At 41.1% G+C, this 23,103-nt stretch overlaps 1 protein-coding gene across 7 annotated transcripts in view; it reads right to left on the bottom strand.

Annotated features, from left to right (window-relative positions):
- SIK3 (SIK family kinase 3) overlaps window positions 1-23,103 on the bottom strand; it is a 294,975-nt gene that overhangs the window by 140,460 nt on the left and 131,412 nt on the right. For all 7 annotated transcript variants that reach the window (XM_036324229.1, XM_036324235.1, XM_036324236.1 and 4 more), the window contains 2 exons: window positions 20,038-20,154; window positions 14,196-14,259 (listed from right to left, as the gene is read on the bottom strand). In XM_036324229.1, coding sequence (XP_036180122.1) covers window positions 14,196-14,259; window positions 20,038-20,154 — 181 coding nt within the window. The remainder of the gene's footprint in view (window positions 1-14,195; window positions 14,260-20,037; window positions 20,155-23,103) is intronic.

Here is a 23,103-nt window from a genome sequence, read left to right as displayed (position 1 = left end):
TTTGACAATTCAGTTCCATATTTTCTCTTTAGGAGAAGATTTTTCAACTGCTTTCCTCTGTTATTGTCAGAAGTCCTGTCACTTCTGTTTATCTTATTTTCAATTTCTACCAGTACATCTATATGTACTTTAGAACACAGTTGTTATATTATAGTTAGATAACATTTATTTATATAAATGTATTTGGATAAGTTGGAGTAAGCAATTTAAAATGTATTGTTAATCTGTTATATGATGAAGTTTAGAAAACACTGGTAACATCTGTTTCCCTTTCCTCACTATGCACTCACACTTTAGCCACTGCATGTGACTATTTTTGTTACACCAGTAAGACAGTCCCTTGAAGAGCACTGAGAACAGCACTGTCATCAAGATGGTGGCTCCCTTTCAGTTCTTATTATATTTGACTTTTCCAGAGCACTTACCCCTGCTCCATTTTGAAATTCCTATTTTCCTTTACCACAATCTTATTTTATCAGCAGCAGCTTTTTCATATACTTCACGGCCTCACTTTCAATTTAATTACTTATAGTACTAAGGGCTTCATCTTTAAACCTATTTTCCGCATTATCCCATTTTGATTACCACATCTGCTAATGGAAACAGAATCCTAGGCTCTATCTTATTCCTGATTTCGGGATTAATAGAGCTAATTACTTAATGGACAACTTTTACCTAACTGGTGCCTCAAACTTAAATATGTAAAAAAACCACAGTTTTTAACCCTAGGATTCTCTATCTCAGTAAATGACACTACCACTCACCCAATAACAGGGTCAAAGATCTAAAAATCATCTTCATACCCTCTTACTCATTTTCTCCTTTAACTAGTACTGTAACTTTCAAAAAGTTTAGTAAACCACTGGTATGCTTAATTATCTTAAATTTTAGGAAAATTGGCCAATTCTTTTTCATAAACAATGATGAAATAAAAAGCCTTGAGGGGAGAAGCTGCAGTCGTCATTATATAAGAAGAGAAAATGCAAATTTCTAACTATTAGTTCTGTAATCAAGCCATTGTCTGTGCTTCCATCTCACAGTAGTAGCAACTCTTCCAAGAAAATGTCTCACCCTCTCTTTCATTTTTTGTGTCTGTTGTTAATCCTCACTCGAGGATATTTTCCCACTGATTATTAGAGAGTGGAAGGGAGAGGGAGAAACAGAGAGAAACATCGATTGGTTGCCTCCTGCACACACCCTGACCAGGGCCAGGGATCGAGCCTGCTACCAATATGTGCCCTTGACCAGAATTGAACCCAGGACCCTTTAGTCTACAGGTAGACACTCTATTCACTGAGACAAAGTGGCTAAGGCTCAACCTCTCTTTCAGTGGAGGTTTATTAATAGGAGGATAAAAAATACTTCAGTTTAAGATTGTTTTGCTGCTATGCCCATGACCTAAATTTCCAAAACAGAAAGTTGGCTCATAATTATAATCAAAAGTCCTCCCAGAAACACTTAAGTGAAGTCCTTTTATATGGAAGAACAGAACAGTGAACAGGAAAGAATATGTGCTCTGGAGCTGGATAGTCCTTGAGTTAAATCTCAGCTCCATCACTGATTACACAACCTTAGGCAGATTATTTAGCCTCTTTGAATGTCAGTTTCTTTGTCTGTAAAATGATGATGAAAATATCTACAACACAAGATTACTGTGAAGGTAAATTGAAATAGATGAAGGTACCACCTTACTTCAATAGCTCATCATTCTCTTTGGGTGGAGAACACACAACACAATATGTAGCCGATATCTTACAGAGCTATACATTAGAAACCTAGATAATGTTATTAACCAATGTCACTCCAATAGCTCAATAAAATTTTAAAAAGAGCCTGAAAGAAAAACAAAAAACCTCCTCATTCTCAAATTTTACTAGACAGCTTCCTAACTGGTCTTGTTCTATATCAATTCTTCCGCATACAGCAATGCTTAAGATGAAATTCAATTTTTTTACGCAATTGGTTCACTCATTTATTCACTCATTCATTCAACTAACAGTTACTCATCATTTCCCTCAGTAAATATTTGAATCCACAGTATAAACTAGAAAGCAAGAAGAGAAATAATACAATGGTGAGCAAAAGCAAACATGGTTCCTAAACTTGCTGAGTTTGTTGTCTAGTGGCAGAGAGAACCCATTAAATAATCCTATATAATAAAAGCCTAATATGCACTAAGTGTCCGACCAGTCAACCAGTTGCTATAATGCACACTGACCACCAGGGGGCAGACACTCCAACCTGTAGGTTAGCTTGCTGCTGGGGTCCAGCTGATCGGGACTGTGAGAAACAGGCTGGACACGCCCTGGAACCCTACCACAGTCCCTCCCCGGCCCTGATTGTGCACCAGTGGGGTCCCTCAGCCTGGCCTGCACCCTCTCGCAATCTGGGACCCCTCAGGGGATGTTGGACTGCTGGTTTCAGCCTGATCCCCACAGGCCAATCCCTGCTGGCGTGCAAAGTTTCTGTTAAGAAACTGACAGAGTCTTTAAAAAAAAGAAAGATTATTTTTAATTTATTGATTTGAGAAGAAAAGAAACATTAATTGTTTTTATACTTATTTATGCATTAATTGGTCAATTCTTGTTTGTACCCAGATGTTGGCATGTCAGGAAAATATTCTAATCAACTGAGCTACCCAGCCAGTGCTCAGCTGACACTATTATGGGAGCTCTCCTGTAGGTAACTAACTGCTTTTTTCTTGCTGCTGTTAAGAGTCTCTCTTTGTCTTTACCTTTTGGCATTTTAATTATGATGTGTCTTGGTGCAGGCCTCTTTGTGTTCATCTTGTTGGGGACTCTCTGTGCTGCCTGGACTTGTAAGCCTATTTCCTTCACCAGGTTAGGGAAGATTTCTGTCATTTTCTCAAATAGATTTTCCATTTCTAGCTCTCTATTTTCTGCCTCAGGCACCCCCATGATGAAAATGTTGGTAGGTTTGAGGTTGTCCCAGAGGCTCCTTATGTTATCCTCATTTTTAAAAATTCTTTTTTCTTTTTGATGTTCTAATTGGATGCTTTTTGCTTCGTTATGTTCCAAATTGCTGATTTGATTCTTGGCTTTCTCTACTCCCCTGTAAATTATTCTTCATTTCAAGTGGTCCTTTTGTATACTGTTGAAGTTCTCACTAAGTTCCATGAGCATCTTTATAACCAGTGTTTTGAACTCTGCATCTGGTAAAAGACTGCTTGTCTCCTATTTTTTTTTTCTGGCATTTGTTCTATTCTTTCAATTGGGGCATGTTTCTTTGTCTTCTCATTCTGGTAGCTTCCCTGTGTTTCTTTCTATGTATTAGGTAGACCTGCTATGTCTCCCAGGCAAGGGCGCTTTAAGAGGAACTGCCTGGAGAGCCAGCTGTCTCCATCTCATTCAGCTACCATCCTTGCAGGTCTTTACAGCAAGAAGTTATAGGGGCTTCTCTTCCTAGCACTGGAACCCCAGGATGGAGAGCCTGATGTGGGAGTGGGACCCCTCACTCTTCAGGCGGGAACTCTGCAGGCAAGATATACCTCCCAATTTTTATCTGCCACAGTGGGTATGGGACCAGCATGTTCCACATCTCTGACTCTCACCAGCCTCAATGTGGCTTCTCCTTTAATTCCTTAGTTGTAGGACTTCCATTCATCCAGATTGCAGGTGGTTCAGAATGATGATTGTTCTGTAGACTAGTTGCTGTTTTTTAAAATATATTTTTATTGATTTCAGAGCAGGCAATAGAAACATCAATGACAAGAGATAATCATCAATCAGCTGCCTCCTGCATGCCTCACACTGGGGATCAAGCCCACAACCCTGGCATGTGCCCTGATCAGGAATCAAACCATGACCCACGTTCATGGGTTGACGCTCAACCACTGAGCCACACCAGCTAGATTAGTTGTGGTATTGATGTGATTGTGGGAGAAGGTGAGTACAGCATTTACTTTTGCTGCTATCTTGACCAGAAGTCTGCATTTCAATTTCTTTCTTTTATTTAAATCCTCACCCAAGGATATTTTTCCATTGATTTTTAGAGAGTGAAAGAGAGAGGGAAAGACAGAGAGACACATCAATGTGGGAGAAACATATTGATTGGTTGCCTCCTGTACATGCCATGACCAGGTTCCCGGCCGGGGAGGAACCTGCAACCGAGGTATGTGCCCTTGACAGGAATGGAACCAGGACCCTTGAGTCCACAGGCCAATGTTCTAACCATGACCCACATTCATGGGTTGACATAGGATTTTGGTTAACAGGTTTTATTTGGGGGGGGGGGGGCTGAGGGAGCTTAGAGCTCTTTACAAGTTTTATCCTGTTGCCTTCTGGCCTTTGTTGTTTCTGCTGAAAAATATGCTGCTAATCTGAATGGGTTTCTTTTAAGTGACACATCGTTTTTCTCTAGATGCTTTCAATACTTTCTCCTTGTTTTTTACTTTCACTATTCATACTATGATGTTTCTCTTTGTGGATCTCATGGCAATTAATCCTACTTGGATTTTGTTGAACTTCCTAGGCATGTAGGTTATTGTTTTTCAATAAATTTGTGGAAGTTTTTCTGCTATCTCTGTCTCTCTCTCATTTATCTGAGGCTCTGTTCATTGTTCTTAATATTTTTTATCTTTGATCTTCAATTTGCATAATGTCTATCAATCTATCTATAAAATCACTTCTTTTGCTTCTTTCAGCTCAAATCTATAGTTAAGCCTCGCTCTCTTTTTTTTTTTTTTTTTTTTGCTGAATCCGTTTCTTTTTTTTTAATTAAATCTTTATTGTTCAGATTATTACAGTTGTTCCTTTTTCCCCCAATAGCTCCCCTCCACCCGGTCCCCACACCACCCTCTGCCCTTATCCCCCCCACTGTCCTCATCCATACGTGTACGATTTTTGTCCAGTCTCATCCCGCAGCCCCCACACCCCTTTCCCACTGCCCAAGAATAGTCATCCACTCCCTTTCTATGCCCCTGATTCTATTATATTCACCAGTTTATTCTGTTCATCAGATTATTTATTCACTTGATTTTTAGATTCACTTGTGGATAGATGTGTACTTGTTGTTCATAATTTGTACCTTTACCTTTTTCTTCTTCTTCCTCGTCTTAAAGGATACCTTTCAGCATTTCATATAATACTGGTTTGGTGGTGATGAACTCCTTTAGCTTTTTCTTATCTGTGAAGCTCTTTATCTGACCTTAAATTCTGAATGATAGCTTTGCTGGGTAAAGTAATCTTGGTTGTAGGTTCTTGGTATTCATCACTTTGAATATTTCTTGCCACTCCCTTCTGGCCTGCATAGTTTCTGTTGAGAAATCAGCTGACAGTCGTATGGGTACTCCCTTGTAGGTAACTGACTGTTTTTCTCTTGCTGCTTTTAAGATTCTCTCTTTGTCTTTACTCTTGACATTTTAACCCTTTGCAGTCATTTGTCTACTCTCAGCCACCAAAGCTTTTTTACCGTTCCGGTCGTATGTCTGCTCTCAGCCACCACAGCAAGGAACCGTACAAATCTTTTTTTTTATTATTAAAATATTTTTATTGATTTCAGAGAGGAAGGGAGAGGGAGAGATAGAAACATCGATGAGAGAGAATCACTGATTGGCTGCCTCCTCACGCCCCCCACTGGGGATCAAGCCCACAACCCCGGCATATGCCTGTTGAGTGAGTGTCCTTCCACGTCCTGCATGGAGTAGGGTTCGGTATCTGAAAGAGGAGCCGCACGACAAATGAGAGAAAAAGACACGAGATAATTTGGAAATGTCTGGGGAGCCAGGCGGGCAAGTCCAACTCAAGGAGAGAGACTTCCCCAAATCCTAACTCTATTCATTCATGTATCAGTTCATAATTTCTCTGAAAGCTCTTAAGTGTCTAAGCGACCTTGTCACAAACCAAAACATTGCCCCGACAAATCGGAGATATCAAAACTCAATATAAACAAACGCGGTCGTTCCACACTCGCCATGCAAAACACCGTGGCGAGTCAGTCGCCTCTTGAGAGTGAAGAAATCAACAAGCTTTGGAGATACTTCACAGAATTTCAAATAAAGCTTTACAAATTACGTTTAACTGTAATTAGGCATTCTCGCTTGTTAAGATATTTCAAAATAATACTCCAAAATGGCAAAAAGAAAGTTACCAAAAGAAGTGTACTGCGAATCTGAAAGTAACGATGAAGAGTTTTCTTTTGGCACCTTGAATACTGACTCTGACGTAGAAAGTGATAACGTTTGTAGTGATTCTACTAGTAGTGACGTAGTTCCAAAAAAGAATTAATAAATCTTGTTTATCCTTCATAATCTTGCATATTATGTATCACTGCTCTCTCAATGGAAATTAATTCCGACCAGTACGAGACCCATGTACAAATTTAATACGACCACAAAGGGTTAATTATGATGTGTGTTCGTGTGGTCCTCTTTGGATTCCTTTTGTTTGGGGTTCTCTGCGCTTCCTGGACTTGTAAGTCTATTTCTTTCAGCAGGTAGGGGAAGTTTTCTGTCATTGTTTCTTCAAATAGGTTTTCAATATCTTGCTCTCCCTCTTCTTCGGGCATCCCCATAATTCGGATGTTGGTACGCTTGAAGTTGTCCCAGAGGCTCCTTACACTATCTTCATATTTTTGGATTCTGTTTTCTTTTTGTTTTTCCGGTTGGGTGTTTTTTGCTTCTTCGTATTCCAAATTTTTGACTTGATTCTTGCAATCCTCTAGTCTGCTGTTGGATCTCTGTATAATATTCTTTATTTCAGTCAGTGTTTGCTTAATTTCTAGTTGGTCTTTTTTCGTATCCTCGAGGGTTTCACTTGGTTTATTGAGGGTCTCATTAAATTTATCGACGGTTTCTAGAAAATTCTTGAAAAACCTTATAACCATGGTTTTGAACTCTATATCCAGTCATTTGCTTTCCTCCGTTTCTGTCATTTGTGACCTGTTTCTTTGTCTCCACATTTTTTATGCTTCCCTGTGTTGATAGAGTGGCTTTCTGTGCTAGGTGTCCTATAGGGCCCAGTGGCTCAGCCTCCCCAATTACCTGAGGTGGATACTCTTGGTGCACCCCTTTGTGGGCTGTGTGCACAGTCTTGTTGTAGTTAACCATTGATTGTAGTTGGTATCACTGGGAGGAATTGACCTCCAGGCCAATTGGCTGTGAGAATCAGCTGTGTCTACAGTGGGAAAACTTCTGTGCTGGAGACACCCTTCTGGTGCAAGACTTGCTTCTGTGGGGCTTTGGTGCTCACTGAGTCTGCTCCCTGAGCGTGTCTCTTATGGATCTGAGGAGTTGTAATCTGGATGGTCCCACTCTGACCCCTGAGTACACTGGCTCTTGGATCTCTAAGGAGGTGCTAATTTAGCCTCTGCCTAAGGCTACCCAGCAGGAGCTACGAAGAGATCTGCAGATTCCTCTTCTTTGTTTGGGATTTGGAGGTGCCCAGATGAGGCCCAGCTGTGAAGCAATGCAAGCTGCTGTGGGACCTTGGGCCTACTTTTGGATGTTCTGGGTCTCTCTGACTCAGCTGCAGTTTGTTAGGTAATTCTCAGATTGCAAAGGGCCAGGCCTTTCATATGCAAAAGCCTCTGCCCACAGCTTGGGTGGGGCGAGGTCTCAGGGAATCAATAGGGCAGAGCAAACAGCTATAGCTGATCCTTAGCCCTGCCCTAAGAGGCCCCGGGTCTCAGTATCCCGGTAATCACTGCAAGCACCTCTGAGAGTAAGCCGTCTTCAAGTTCCGACCAATGCCAGACAGTCCAGTTTTTCCCCATATGACTCTGGGTCCCCAGAGACTCGCCTAGAACTGGAGTTCAGAGCAGTCGGGAGCTTGAGACTCCCTCCCGATTGAAAAAGACAACCATGTCCTCAGTTGCCAGCCCTTTTCACGTGCGCCTCCATACCTCTGTACTTTACTTCCGCACCTCCTCTGAGTCTCAGTGTGCTTTTCTCTTTTCTTCTAGTTATAGAATTTCCACTCAGCCAGCCTTCCTGTGGTTCTGGATGATGTCAGTTTTGTCTTTTAGTTGTATTTTTGAAGTGGTTGTGCGAGGCAGCAATTTCCGGTGTTTACCTATGCCACCATCTTGGTTTCTCCTGTCTATAGTTACGCCTCTTTAATGAATATTTTTATTACTTTACTTTTCAATTCTAATTTCCATTTTGGAGATTCCAATATGGCAGCAGATTAAATGAAAGGTACACTGACATTCTCCCAGGATCAAACTGGAATTACAACTCAAGTGTAGAAAAATCATCCTGAATAACCAACTTAAGACCATCTGGAAAGAACCCTTATAAACAAGGATGTAAAGAGGAGGACACATCAAGAAGGGTAGGAAGTGCAGAGGTGCCAGAGGGCTAGCCAGGCTCCCTCTGGCAGCAGCCGAAGTTCCAGAGAGATATCTCAGCTGGAGGGGGTTCGCCCTGAGAAAGCTGGGGTCTAAATCCCAAGCTGGGCTACCTAGTCCAGAGCACCAGAACTGGGAAAGGTGCTCACATAACATCTGGCTGTGAAAAGCAGCAGGGTTTCTGTCCACCAGGACAGGTGGCTGGAAATACAGGCACCCTCCAGAAAGGCCAATGCACACAATTTCATGTGCAGCCATTCACCTTGAGCAAAGGGAGGACAGGGTGGGCTAGAACTGTGTGAGGAGAATCGGGTGGTTGGTGGCTCTGGGGATAGAGCTCAGAGGACAGCAGCCTGGATCCCTGTGCTAAGTTATTTCCCCATACTGCAGAGGACCTCTTTCTCATCCAGGCAGCTTTAGCTGAGGGGGTGGGGGCAAATGTCCCACCCATTTGAAAACCTCTGGCACCACCCTGTGGAATTTACTCCCTGCTGTGGTCTACAGCCTGCAGCTCATTAAGAGACTGAGAATAACAATCAGCCTGCTGGCAGAGGTGGATAACTGGGTGCTTTGAGTCTTTGCCTGATCTGCTTCTGGACCGGAGGCAAGGAAAGCAGACCTTGGTGCACATCTTGGTCCTTTCCAAAAGCACCCAGCCCCAGCAGAGGGAGCCACAAGGTGTGGAGCACTGATAGCTCCAACCAGGGTACTCGGGGCCAGTCACAAACAGTGTCTGACATTGGCCTGCAGCAGAGACCCTCCAAAAGACTGGGGGTTGTAGTAGGTCTACCTAATACATAGGAACAAGCCCAAACAGACAGCCAAAATGGGGAGGCAAAGAAACAAATCTCAAGTGAAAGAATAAGAGAATTCTCCAGAAGAGCTAAATGAAATGGAGATAAGCAATTTACCAGATATAGAGTTCAGAGTAATGATTATAAGGATGTTCAATACCATGAATAAAGATATAGAAGCTATGAAATACCAGTCAGAAATGAAGAATAAAACACCAGAGATAAAGAATACACTGAAAAGAATATAAAGCAGATTAGAGAAAGCCAAGGATCGGATCAGCAAATTAGAAGACAGGGTAGAAAAAATATTTTCAAAATTAAAAAGAAAAAAAAACAATTAAAAAACAGGACAATTTGAGCGAGTGTGGGACACCATGAAACGTAACAAACATCCTAGGAATGCCAGAAGGAGAAGAAAGTGAGCAAGGGACTGAAGAAATAATGGCAGTAAACTTCCCTAACCTAGTGAAGGAAAAAAGGCACACAAGTTCAGAAAGCTCAGTCCCAGCAAAAAGAACTCAAAGAGGCCCATGCCAAGACACGTCATAATTAAAATGCCAAAAATTAAAGACAAAGAGAGAATTTTAAAAGCAGTGAGAGAAAAGCAATTACCTACAAAGAATAAGGCTATCAGCTGATTTTTCATCTGAAATGCTACTGGCAAGAAGCGAATGGCATGAAGTAGTCAAGTAAATGAAAAGCAAGGATCTGGAACCCAAACTACTCTATCCAGCAAGGCTATCATTCAAAATAGATGGTGAGCTCAGCAGGTGTGGCTCAGTGGTTGAGCAATGACCTATGAAGTATGAGGTCACAGTTCGAGTCCTGGTCGGGGCACATGCCCAGGTTGCAAACTCAGTCCCCGGTGGAGGCATGCAGGAGATGGCTGACCAGTGATTCTCTCTCATCACTGATGTTTCTATCTATCTCTTCCTCTCCTTTCCTTTCTGAAATCAATTTAAAAATATTTATTTAAAAAATACATGGTAAAATAAAAAGCTTCCCAAACAAAAAAAAAGGCTAAAGGAGTTTATCACCACCAAACCAGCATTGCAAGAAATGTTAAAATGACTTCTGTAATAAGAAAGAGAGAGAGAAACATAGGCATAAAGAATAAAAATGGCAATAAATAAGTTCCTATCAATAATAACCATAAATGTAAATGATTAACTGCTCTAATCAAAAGACACAGGGTAGCTGAATGGGTCATCTCCACTTGGTTTTTTAAAAATAATTTCTATCTCTTCATTAATATTCTCTATTTTATATGGCAGTCATCGTAACATCATTTACTACTTTGTGAGATTCTTTGTTTCTGTGAACATGTCAGAAAGGCTTTAAAGTCTTTCTCTGATAAATCTGACATCTGGTCTCTTACACGCAGTTTCTGTGACATGATTTTTGTCTAGTGCATGAGTCACACTTTCATGTTTCTGTGATGCCTGGTAGTTTTTCTTATTATCCTAATAAAGACAGAATATGCAAAGTGACCATTGCTTCATGACAAAGATGGTGGCGCCCACAGCCAATAAAGAGGAAATATGCAAATTGGCATAACAAAGACGGCAGTGGCCGGGCCAGGATGCTTGCATGATCGCCATGGCAATAACGCAGGCATTCCACCCCACCCTGGCCGTTCCGGGCCTCTGGGCAGCACACGAAGGCAGAAGGCAGCTCCAGCCTAGAGCAAAGGCGGAAAGGCAGCTCCAGCCAGAGCGAAGGCGGTGCCAGCAGCAAGGGGAAGGAAGGCCTATTCTTGCACAAATCTTCATGCACCAGGCCTCTAGTTTCAGATAATACATTGTAGCACCTCTGGGTACTGGTACACCGCTAACCTTCTGGACATGTTATTGCTATAGCTTGTTTGTTTAGTGACTGGTTGGAGTATTTTAGTGGAGTTTATTCCCATACATTATGTTCATCTTATGATGGATGCTGTTCCTCAGGAAGGCGCGGCTGTGGTGTCTCCACAGTTACCCTCAGATCACTGGATCACCATGGTTTGGATAGGGTTCTCTTCCTGTCTATCCTTGACTACACCCAAGTGCTAAACTCCAATAATTGCTGGCTGGGTGCTCTATTGTTTTCAAGAAGGCCCTGGAAAATAAACTGTTCTTCAAATAATCCAATCAAATGCAGGTGCCTTTGAAGCAATCGTTTCTGAAATCAGTGTTTGATTTGTGTTCTGACATCAGTAAGGCTCTATGCTTCTCTGATTCTCTCCTGCAAACTAGCTGTCCAACAGCGTAACCTGCCTCTTGAAAATTTTCTTAAATGCCTTTTACCACAATCTCCACTCTTTTTGTGAGGGTCTTCAAGCTTGAGCTTCATTCTTTGTAACAAATAAAATCACTTCCTTGAAGAAATTAGCTGTTTTACAATCCGTTTCTCCTTCTGGCAAATTCTGAGCCCGGGTCTGAAGCTAGGTGTGGGGATGGTGGTAAAGTCCTGTGAGTGACACTCTCACTGGAGGAGCTCAGAGCTCAATAGAGGAAGAAGGGATGCGGCCTGAGATCTTCTCAGTTTGCCTCTATTGGGATAGAACCACTGATTTACAACTTGAGGCAAGAGTGATCTGGGCCCCAGTATTCTTAGCACACCATACCCAAACTCCGTAAGGAAGGGCAGGGTGGAAAAAGGGAGTCCCCACATTTCAGCTGCATTCACCCAGGATTTACTAGCAGCAGCAACAGGTAGCTAGCTGGAGGAAGGATGAGAAATGCTGATGTCCTAGCCCTCTGGGAAGAAAGCTGTTAGTCTTAAATTGGAGGAGTGGGAGTGGGGGATTATATTCTAACTAGAGTAGCCTTCAGTGGCAGCTCTATCTTGCTGAGCTGGCGAGAGGGAAAGAGAGCAGTACTGATTTAAAAACCCAGACTTGCCTTGGCCATGTGGATCAGTCGGTTGGGGCATTGTCCTGTATCTAAAATGATGCATATTTGATTACCAAGAGAGGGCAGCTGATCGATGTTTCTCTCTCTCTCTCTCTCTCTCTCTCTCTCTCTCTCTCTCTCTCTCTCTACCAATTAAAAAAAAAAAAATCCTCAGGTGAAGATTAAAATACCCAGACTCTCTCATTGCTTGCCAAATTTTTATAGATGTTCTTGAATAGTTTCTTCATTTGCTACTCATCCTTATGACCATTTCTAGAGTTTTTAAATGGCTGGGCCTTCTTCCTTTGTTTTTTTAAATAAATCATTTTCACTGGGGAGCAGGTCAGCAGAGCCCTCCTGTTATCACTCTAGAAGTCAACCTCCCATTTGTTCTTCAACATGGAGGTGGAGGAAGCAGAGTGCTAGGGCTCTACATATGCCGTCTCATTTCACCTTCACAGCTGTGAAGCAGGTATTACAGATCTTACTTTTGTAGAAAATGATACCGAGTCCCAGAATCATTTAGTAATTTGCTCAAAGTAAAACAGCAAAAGGTGGCAGTGATCTGATTCAGAAATGGGTCCTAACTACCTCCACAGCTCACGTACTTGAATAAGCCCATCTTCCATCTGTTTTACAGATACATTTAAAAGTCAGAATTCATGAGACAGTTATATCCCTGTTGCAGTCACAATGTTTTCTTTGGGTAATACATCATCTGAATATTTTACAATAATATTATGAGAAGTACTATTCTGTTTCCTCATGGCTTGAGCTACATTCCCACAAAGAATCTGTGTGACCAGGAGACTGTTACCTTTTCTGTACTTTTAAAATCTGTTTTCCCAAAGAGCAAAGTAGATCTGAATTGTACTGTGTTTGGTTATTTTATCATGAACACTAAGATGACATGGTCTCTTTCTCCCAAGATTAATATTGTGCAAAAGCACATATACAAAGCCAATTAAACATATTATTAAGAAATCAAGAAATCATGATACCTCCTTTAAAAAGGACTCACACTCATCCTGTGATGCTTAAACACAAAATTATAATCTGTGTGGGGAAAGTTTAACACAAAAAAACTCCATACAGTCACAGTTGACCTGTCATTTATAAGATGATTACACTTTAAAAATGCTTCCAGTCCTAACCAGTTTGGCTCAGTGGATAGAACGTTGGCCTGCGGACTGAGGAGTCCCAGGTTGCATTCCAGTCACATATACCTTGGCTGCAGGCACATCCCCAGTGGGAGGTGTGCAGGAGGCAGCTGATCAATGTTTCTCGCTCATCGATGTTTCTAACTCTCTATCCCTCTCCCTTCCTCTCTGTAAAAAAATCAATAAAATACATTTTAAATAAATGTTTCCATACTCTTAAATATACTTTAAATTAGTAAGTGCCGTCTAATATGGCTGTTTTTAAAAAAAATAGAAATATCTTAACATCCATATTTAGACCAAAACAAAACCAAAAAAAAAAGAAACTTGATAAACCTAAATTATATAAGAGCTTTTCTTTGTTGTTACTTAATAAAATGAAAATAATTAGGCATAAAAAGATGTCAATCCAGATTTGAATGTTTAGTCTCTAATTTTATTGGCTCCATTCATTACTGTTATAAAAAAATTTGAGTCTGTTTTCTCCAACTTGAAAAGTCAGATTTCCTGGTAACAAATTCTCCTGCTTAATTTTGATATTGTGCTAAGTGTGAGAGGAAGAAAATAGCTACTGAAGACAGAACCTCCAAAATTACAAGAATCATGAAGGGAACTGTTGGTAAGGAATACAGTTAATGTCTTAGTTTTTAAAAGTTTGAAGAATACATTAGGGTGAGGTTGCTTGCTCCAAGTGCCTCTTTCTCACACAACAGAGGCCCACACACATGGGAGTTCTGTCACTCTTGGTAACCCCATTAGACTGTGGCAATAGGAAAGGCCCTGGGTCACATGCTCAGAGGAATGTTTGTTCTTGGAGATCTTTAATCTCAGCTGTCAACACAATAAATAAATAAAACACTTTTGCTAAGGAAATGAAAGTGGTGAAGAGACTTAAATAGGTGAATCAAAAACCATTAAAATTACTTGGTTGATCAGAAATAACAGCACTCAGGGTCAGCATCCAGTGACAGCTGCTCAAATGACCAAGGCATGGAGCAGCTATTTTAGGTTCGACACAGTGTGCTCAATGGCTGTTTAAAGAATGTGATAAATGTACTTACCAAATATTTCCCCTCCACTAGCATATTCTGTCACCAGATAAATCATCCGTTCTGTCTCCATAACCTGGTGCAAAGGCAGGAAAGTAACAGACAGTGACACAAATGACAGCTGACATCACAGCAAGAGAAACTAATGACTCCTCTTTTGTCATTTGAAATATTAATAACCATTACTGCTTAAAGAAAACTAAAACATTGGTGGAGTGGACAGATATAAATGCTAAGAAGAAAGGGGAAAATAAATACTCCTCCAAGTTCTGAAAAATAGGTAATATTTACTGCTTGGGAGACAGTTCTTTTGTTGTTCTGTGAGGCCTCTATAATCTCTTAAATGCCACAAAACTGAGAAGCAAAGAAGCTTCTGAACCCAAAACTTCAAATTTAACATTGATCACTTAAAGCTCAAAATATTCCCCCCAAAATCTAACTAAAGCAAAACAAAAGCCTGAGGAAAAACAATGGGAATCACTCAAAAACTGTACAGAAACACATCTGGCTATTTTTTAAAAAAACAGAAATGACAACTTTCTTTCCCATTGCCCATCCTATATAATAAAAGGGTAATATGCAAACTGACCCTAGCAGCAGAACGACTGGGAATGACTGGTCACTGTGACACACACTGACCACCAGGGGGCAGACGCTCAATACAGGAGTTGCCCCCTGGTGATCAGAGCGCTCCCACAGGGGGAGCTCTGCTCAGCCACAAGCCAGGCTGATGGCTGCCAGTACAGCAATGGTGGCAGGAGCCTCTCCTGCCTCCTCAGCAGCGCTAAGGATGTCTGACTGCAGCGTAGGCCTGCTCCCCACTGGCAAGTGGCCATCCCCCGAGGGCTGCAGGGCTGCCAGAGGGATGTCTGACTGCCAGCTTGGGCCTGATCCCCCCAGGGAGCAGGCCTAAGCCAGCAGGTGGACATCCTCCGAGGGGTCCCAGGCTGCAAGAGGGCATAGGTCGGGCTGAGGGACCCCACCGAGTGCACAAATTTTTGTGCACCGGGCCTTTAGTTTATCAATAATGTAAGTATTCAACACTTCAAGTAACATAAGCTACTCCTTTGTATTTTGTCTTGGTATCCATTTTGCTAGAATCTGTGTATATATAGTTTTTTTTAAAAAAATTTAATGCTTACCCGAGGATATGTTTTTGACTTTAGAAAGAGGAAGAAGAGAGAGAGAGAAACATCAATTGGCTACCTCCAGAATGTACCCCAAGCTGGGATGGAGCCTGCAACCTTTTGGGGTATGGGACTACGCTCCAACCACCTGAACCACCCAGCCAGGCTATATATAGCTTTTACATATTTATATATATTTGATATATTGTAACTATTATTACATAAGCATGTAATATAATATAATAAATAGTAATTATAAATATTTTGTCAATACTTGTTACTTTTTAAATTAGTTGTAGTGTATTGTTAGTCTTTTCTCCTTTTTACCTTTTACATTAAATATTTTTAAAGTATGATAGGAATATATCTTACCTAGTACATAAACAAAGACCAAAGGCTTTCCTCTTTCCAAAAACCCTGCATTTTATTCCCCAGAGGAAACATTGTGAATAGCTTATTCTATTTCATTCTAGAGAAGTACTGTCCAATAGAAATATAATATGAGCACTACATGATTTAACTTTTCTAGTAACCACATTAAAATGTTTTTTAAAAAGGTGAAATTAATTCTAATAATATATTTTATTTATCCCAATATGTCCAAAATCAATTCAAAAAGTTTTTAAAACTGTAAACTGCTTCAGATTTTACATTCACATCAATTTTTTAAAAAATTAAAAATTCAGTTCCACATTTGTTCTAGCCACATTTTAATATTCAATAGCCACACAGGCATTCTAGACTTTCACTACACTTCACAGGTAATAATCTTCTTAAATTATTTCCCAGTTACTTTATCTTTGACACCTTTACACATTAATCCTATATAATAAAAGCCTAATATGCTAAATGTCGGGTCGACCCTTCAGCCATTCAACTAATCAAAGCATAATATGCTAATGATATGCTAAGGCTGCTCAACTGCTTGCTATGATGTGCACTGACCACCAGGGGGCAGACGTTCTGACCAGTAGGTTAGCTTGCTGCTGGGGTCTGGCCGATTGGGACTGGGCAAGACGAGCTGGACATGCCCTGGAGCCCTTCCTCAGTCCCTCCCTGCTGGCCAACCTTCCGCATCCCTCCCCAGCCTTGATCATGCACTGGTAGGGTCCCTCAGTCTGGCCTGTGCCTTCTCACAATCCAGGATCCCTCCAGGGATGTCAGAGAGCAGGTTTTGGCCCAATCCCACAGGCCAGGCCGAGGAACCCCACTGGTGCACAAATTCATGCACTGGGTCTCTAGTACCATATAACATATTATGCATCATATTACAACTAGAGGCCTGATGCACGAAATTCGTGCAAGAGTAGACTTTCCATCCCCCGCTGCCAGCACCGGCTTCCCTCTGGCACCTGGGACCCAGGCTTCCCTCTGGCACCCAGAACCCAGAAGGACATCCAGTCTAATTAGCATATTATGCTTTTATTATTATAGATTATTATAAACTAGAGGCCTGGTACATTAAATTCGTGAGGGGGGGGCGGGGTCGAGGGGGACGTTTCCCAGCCCGGCTGGCACCCTCTCACAATATGGGATCCCTCTCATAATCCAGGACCACTGGCTCCTAACTGCTTGTCTGCCTGCTTGATCGCCCCTAATCACTCGCCTACCTGCCTGATCACCTCTAACCACTCTGCCTGCCTGCCTGATCACCCCTAACCACTCCCCTGCCTGCCTGATCGCCCCTAACCACTCACCTGTCTGCCTGATCACCCCTAACCACCTCTGCCTTGGCCCCTGCCACCACAGCTTCATCTGAAGGACGTCTGGAATGACATCCGGAAGGTTGTTCAGCTGTCTGGTTTAAATAGCATATTATGCTTTTATTATTATAGATAGATTTACTTCTTTTTCAATGGTTTCATGGTATTCCTTCTATAAGTTCACATTAATTTAATTTCTCAATCTAATAACTTTGTCATTCTTTTTCCTCTTTAAGTTTTAAGAACTCTATGTAGCTCTGGCTCAGTTGGTTGGAGTGTCATCCTGTGCACCAAAAGGTTGCTGGTTCGATTCCCAGTCAGGGCACATACCTAGGTTGTGATCCCTGGTGGGGGCATGTATAGGAGGTGGCTGATCCATGTGTCTCTCATCTCTCTCTCTCTCTCATCTCTCTCTCTCATCTCTCTCTCTCTCTCTCCCCTCTCTCTCTCTCCCTCCCTCTCCCCATCTCTCTAAAGTCAGGGAAGCATATCCTTGGGTGAGAATTAAAAAAATTTAAAAGCTATATACTGGTGATATTAGCCCAATGTTTGCAAGCTCTCTGTATGTTAATTTATATAACAAAAAGTAAGTGCTCTAAATATATGCAGGTCTTTAGAAAAATAATAAAAGAAAAAATAAATGTCATATTGTATATGTAACCCTTTTACTCTCAGGTCTTTTACTGACTACAAATATTCGTTTCTTATTCATCTTTTCAAGAGTTCACCTATATTTGGCTAACTTCATAAACCTGAGGAGACTACAGCTTTGGCAAATGACCTGAAAACTGTCTTGATACGATATGAAGACAAGTTGGCAGCCATTCACCTGGCAGCTCAGAATCTCTCATTAACAATACAAGCCAGAGAGCCAAATTAAAGCTTAAAAGAGAGCACTGTGCAAAGCCAAGGCTGGAAAGTGTGGCAATCCTTACAGGCTAATGAAACCTTGGGTAAGAAAGGTAATCTTGCAGAATTCAGTTATAAGGTGAATACCTGTAAGTTAACTTCTTGAGAAAGGTCAGCCTGAGAAGCCCTCTAATCATTTAAAGATGATTTATTTTTTAAAAGTGAGGTCAAGATCCTTAGCTGATTTGGCTCAGTGGACAGAGTGTCAGACCACAGACTGAAGGATCCCGGTTCGATTCCAGTCAAGGGCATGTACCTCGGTTGCAGGCTCAATCCCCAGCCCTGGTTGGGGTGGGTATGGGAGACAACCAGTCAGTGGGTCTCTGGCACATCGATGTTTACCTGTCTATCCCTACCCCTCCAGCCCACTCTCTCTAAAAAAAGAAATCAATGGGGAAAAAATATCCTCAGGCAGGTGAGGATTAATTAAAAAACCAAGTGAGGTCAAGAAGTTTACTCAGCCTATCAGACAGGAAGGAAGCAAAGGTTAGACACCCCTGAGTTTGGCGATACAGGTATTCAGGCAACACCAGAAAGCTTTCACATGTTTGCTTCTGGGGCACAATGCAGGCGTAATTCAACTTAATTTAGTCTGATAAATTGCAACAAGTCTGCTCTGTGGATCTAGTTCATTTCATTATGTGAGTACTCGATGCCAGAGAAGAGCCCTAAGCTCTAGCCTTAACCACACATACCAATATCACAGCATGATTTCTTCGGGGCCGGTAACCACTGACTGCAGACCAACAGCAGCAAACGCACCGAGTGGGGGCATGGCCCGCAGAACCAGGTGACGGCTGCTCTAGCAGAAAGCACTGAGCGGGATGGCTCTATGCAGAGGCACAGCTTGTGGCTGCCAACACAAAGCAACTTGAGAAGCACCCAGAGCCCCACCTCTTCCAAAATACCACTTCCACCAGCCTGCTACGGCAAGATCCTCCTCTCCTATTTGCCTTGGGATTCCAGCAATTACAATCATTTTTTTATGATGGCATGGAATACTCATGTTTCTTGAGAAGGCAAGAAAACTAAATTAGAAGTCTCTTCCATTACACAGCCTCGATCTCTTGGTTATCAAAATAATAAAATGCTAGCCCTGGCTAGTTTGGCTCAGTGGATAGAGCGTCGGCCTGCAGACTGAAGGGCCCTGGGTTCAATTCTGGCCAAGGACACATGCCTGGGTTGCAGGCTCGATTCCCAGGAGGCGGTGTACAGGAGGTAGCCAATCAATGATTCTCTCTCATCACTAATGTTTCTATCTCTCTCTCCCTCTCCCTTCCTCTCTGAAATCAATAAAAATACTTTAAAAAAAGAAAAAGTAAATAATCAAATGCTACCTTGGAAAAGTAAAAACTAAGTCAGGACGCTACTAGAATAGAAAAGAGGTAGGTTCTGATTGATACAAAAAGCCATATTTAAAATATCCTTTGCCATCATAATCATAACATTATCACAGAAATTAGTATTTAAATAATGTTATTAAAAATAATGTTGCCCCAGCCAGTTTGGTTCAGTGGATAGAGCACCAGCCTGCAGACTGAAGAGTCCCAGGTTTGATTCTGATCAAGGGCATGTACCTTGGTGGCAGGCTCCTCCCTGGCCCCGGCCCTGGTTGGGGCGCATGCAGGAGGCAACCAATCGATGTTTCTCTCACATCGATATTTCTCTGTCTTTCCCTCTCGCTTCCACTCTAAAAATCAATGGAAAAATATCCTCGGGTGAGCATTAAATAATAATAATAATAATAATAATAATAATAATAATAATGTTATATTCATCTCAAGCGTTTCATCTCTCAAAACTCTCTGTTCCTTTTGAGTTTTCCATTCTGTTTTAGGATTCTGACCTAAATAAGTTCTCATCATCTTCTGTCTTTTTGTGTAATTTTTACTAAGAACGGCACCAAGTTTTAAAGAACAAGTTGTCTGGGTGGGATGGCCTCAGTAGTAAATACCAGAGGACACCTGAGTGCTGAGCAGGGGGATAAAATGGTGGGGAAATAGTAGGATGAACACACTCACACAGAAACAAAACAAGCTGCAGATATTCACCACCGGCCGTTTTTTTTTAAGGCTGGTTTTTGTTGCCATACAATCAGCCACTAGGGTTTCCTACCTGGTAAAGCCTGATGATATGTGGGTGGCAAAGCATCTTCATAATTTGAACTTCCCGGAATATCTTCTTCAAGTTTTCTTCATCTAGCTGGCTCTTGTCTATGATCTTGATAGCAACCTGACAACAGGGGAAGAAAATTTTTGCTGCATCATTAAAAGCAGTTTACTAAGGAAAATTAAATTCACTTTAAAATATTATATTGCCCAAAACACAAGTTGCCACTATTTTGTTTACAGAATGTCAATGAAGAAAATGAATTTACTTTTTGGAAAAAGATAGGAAATTGATTTTTACCAAGTTTGTCTCAGGAACAGACTCAAAAGCTAACGAGTCTTCTGCCATGTCTTAAACTGCTTCTACAGTAAACCCCGTGGCAAAGTACTTCCTTACTCCATAGATGTAGTTACAGTCTGGGCACATTAGGCTTTGACGCAGAGAATGACATGTAGGGCCTCTTATTAAGACAATGAACTTATACTGTAAGCACAGGTGACTTAGTAAGGTTCAACCAGGAATTCCAAAGGGGCGTTCCATGTCTCCCCAGGTGCTTGCATCACTCCATAATGGTGGCGGCTCAACAGTAACCATATACTGTACTGAAGATTGTCTGTGCGCCACACATAATTCTTAGTGCTTTGCAAGTACTAACTCATTTAAACCTCATAACACCCTGTATTATTATTAACCTTGTTGCACAAATATGGAAACTGAGACACAAAGAGATTACATTTATATGTGTAGGTCCAGGATTGAAGCCCAGGTGGCTTAGCTTTGGAGTCAAATTCTTAATGATAACACTATAAAAATCTGAAGATCTTTCTGTACTGTATATACTGCTTTAGCATAAAACATCTTTTTATCTTGCTCATTATTCTGAAGATACCCAGCAGCACAAAAATTTTAAAACAATGAAAGATGGACTTTTTAAAAAATCTACTAAATCTAAATGTCCTCTTTATTCTTAGTGAAATATTCAAAATATTGTGGTGCCCCCAAATGTCTCCATATGTCAGTATCAATGACTAAATCAGTATGTAATCAATGAATATTCGTTGGATTAAAGACCAGAAGTGGGTAAATTCTAGCCCCTTTCAATTCTTAAAATTCTATGATGCTAAACACTGGGAGAGGTAAAGAAAACTCATACTTATTTACACAAAAACGAGAAACCAGGAAAGCAAACTATCAATATAAAAATATTTAGCCCAGAGAAACAGAGATTGTGCGGGACTCCAGCTGGGAGATGATGTAACATCTGGAGACCAGCGTGATGAACTGAGCGTGGAGTGCTTCCCTGCGAGAGGGGACCCTGGGAGACAGGCACAGGCAGCCCTTAGCTTCATTCAGAGGGCAGGCAAGCCTGCCTAATGAAAGAATGGAACAAAATGAGCTGGGGTAGCTTGAGCTACAAAGATTCATCAGCCACAACTTCAAGGAGCTCACAAGTTAGTAGGAAAAGAAATATGTGAAACAAACAGTACAGTGTTAGAAATGCAATCAATAAAGCTTTGTACAAGGTATAATGTAGCACAGAGCATAGAGTATGACCCTCACCTGGGAGGAAGGAAGCAGACATAAGGAAAGAATTCACAAAGAAGGCATAACTTGGGAAAAAAACTGGGATGGGCAGAAGGGAGGGTAAAGAATTTTATGAGGGGAAATAGCAGAATCATTAACAAATCTCAGCAGCTGTTTGATCTCTTATAAGTCTTGAACCATGTGACCGTGACCACTAGCATTTCCACTTCTCTTCACTACTGCACCAAATCACATACAAGACCTTAACTCTGGCAACTGGTCTGGCATCTGTGCCTGGTTCTTTAAGAACAGTTCCCAAAACAAGGAAATCATAGTACACAAAGTCTTTTTATAGAATAAATACCTGGTCTTAATAGTAATTAATTACTAATAAAATCTTATCATGAATAGCACATTATCGTTTACAGAATACTTTTATATACAGGGTATCCCCCAAAAATGTATACACATTTAATAGCTGATAGTTCGATTGATGTTTCTTTCTTTTAAGATTTAACCCATTGGAATTAATAATTATTCAAAATATATATACATTTTGGGGGGAACACCCTGTATATAATAAGCTTAGAAACTTGCAGGCATACTGGGAAATTGGTTACAGGTTGTGGGTAGGTGACAATGGACACCTCCAGTCTCAAGGAAGCTTATTTGTTTACCTCAGAAAAAATATTACCATGTTCTGTGTGCCACTATGCACAAAAGGTTAGAAAGCACAACTAGGATTCGTTGATCATCGACTGTCCAAAGACTGGCCCTGAAATCCCTTCTTCTGTCCATGCCTACAATATCAGAAAAAGTAACAGAGGATTGGGGGAGGGGGTGGGGGAGGAAGGAGAGTCTACAGCACAGCTGACAATACTGCTGTGCTTTTTCGCCCCAGAGAGTACTAGGTCACACTGGAATTGGGAGCGTCACACCGTGGACTCATTCTGAATTTCATGGCCTCCTGAGGAAACAGGACACACATAAGGTAAACAGCAAACCAAACCCAATCGTCTATGAGAACAAAGTTAGCGATTAAGATCTTACAACATACACTAGGCCAGTGATGGCGAACCTTTTGAGCTCGGCATGTCAGCATTTTGAAAAACCCTAACTTAACTCTGGTGCTGTGTCACATATAGAAATTTTTTGATATTTGCAACCATAGTAAAACAAAGATTTATATTTTTTATATTTATTTTATATATTTAAATGCCATTTAACAAAGAAAAATCAACCCAAAAAATGAGTTCGCGTGTCACCTCTGACACACGTGTCATAGGTTCGCCATCACTGCACTAGGCACTTAATAAATAAACTCATTACCAAGAAAGCATATATTTCTTAAGTTTGCCTGCTTTACATAAAACACTTTTATCTTGCAAAGAGCATGATTTTTGTAAATTGACACTAATATTAATTAAGCATGGCATTGTATCAAATATGTGGCTAAACAAATACAGAGTATAGGAGTCCTTATGAATTCCTCTACCCGATATATATTTTATTATTATTTTTTTATTGACTTCAGAGGGGGAGAGAAAG

This window comes from Myotis myotis, unplaced genomic scaffold (assembly GCF_014108235.1).
Source record: "Myotis myotis isolate mMyoMyo1 unplaced genomic scaffold, mMyoMyo1.p scaffold_m19_p_10, whole genome shotgun sequence".
Taxonomy (NCBI): Eukaryota; Metazoa; Chordata; class Mammalia; order Chiroptera; family Vespertilionidae; genus Myotis; species Myotis myotis.
The sequence above is the reverse complement of the archived record's forward strand: the minus strand, read 5'-3'. Positions and strand labels throughout refer to the sequence as shown.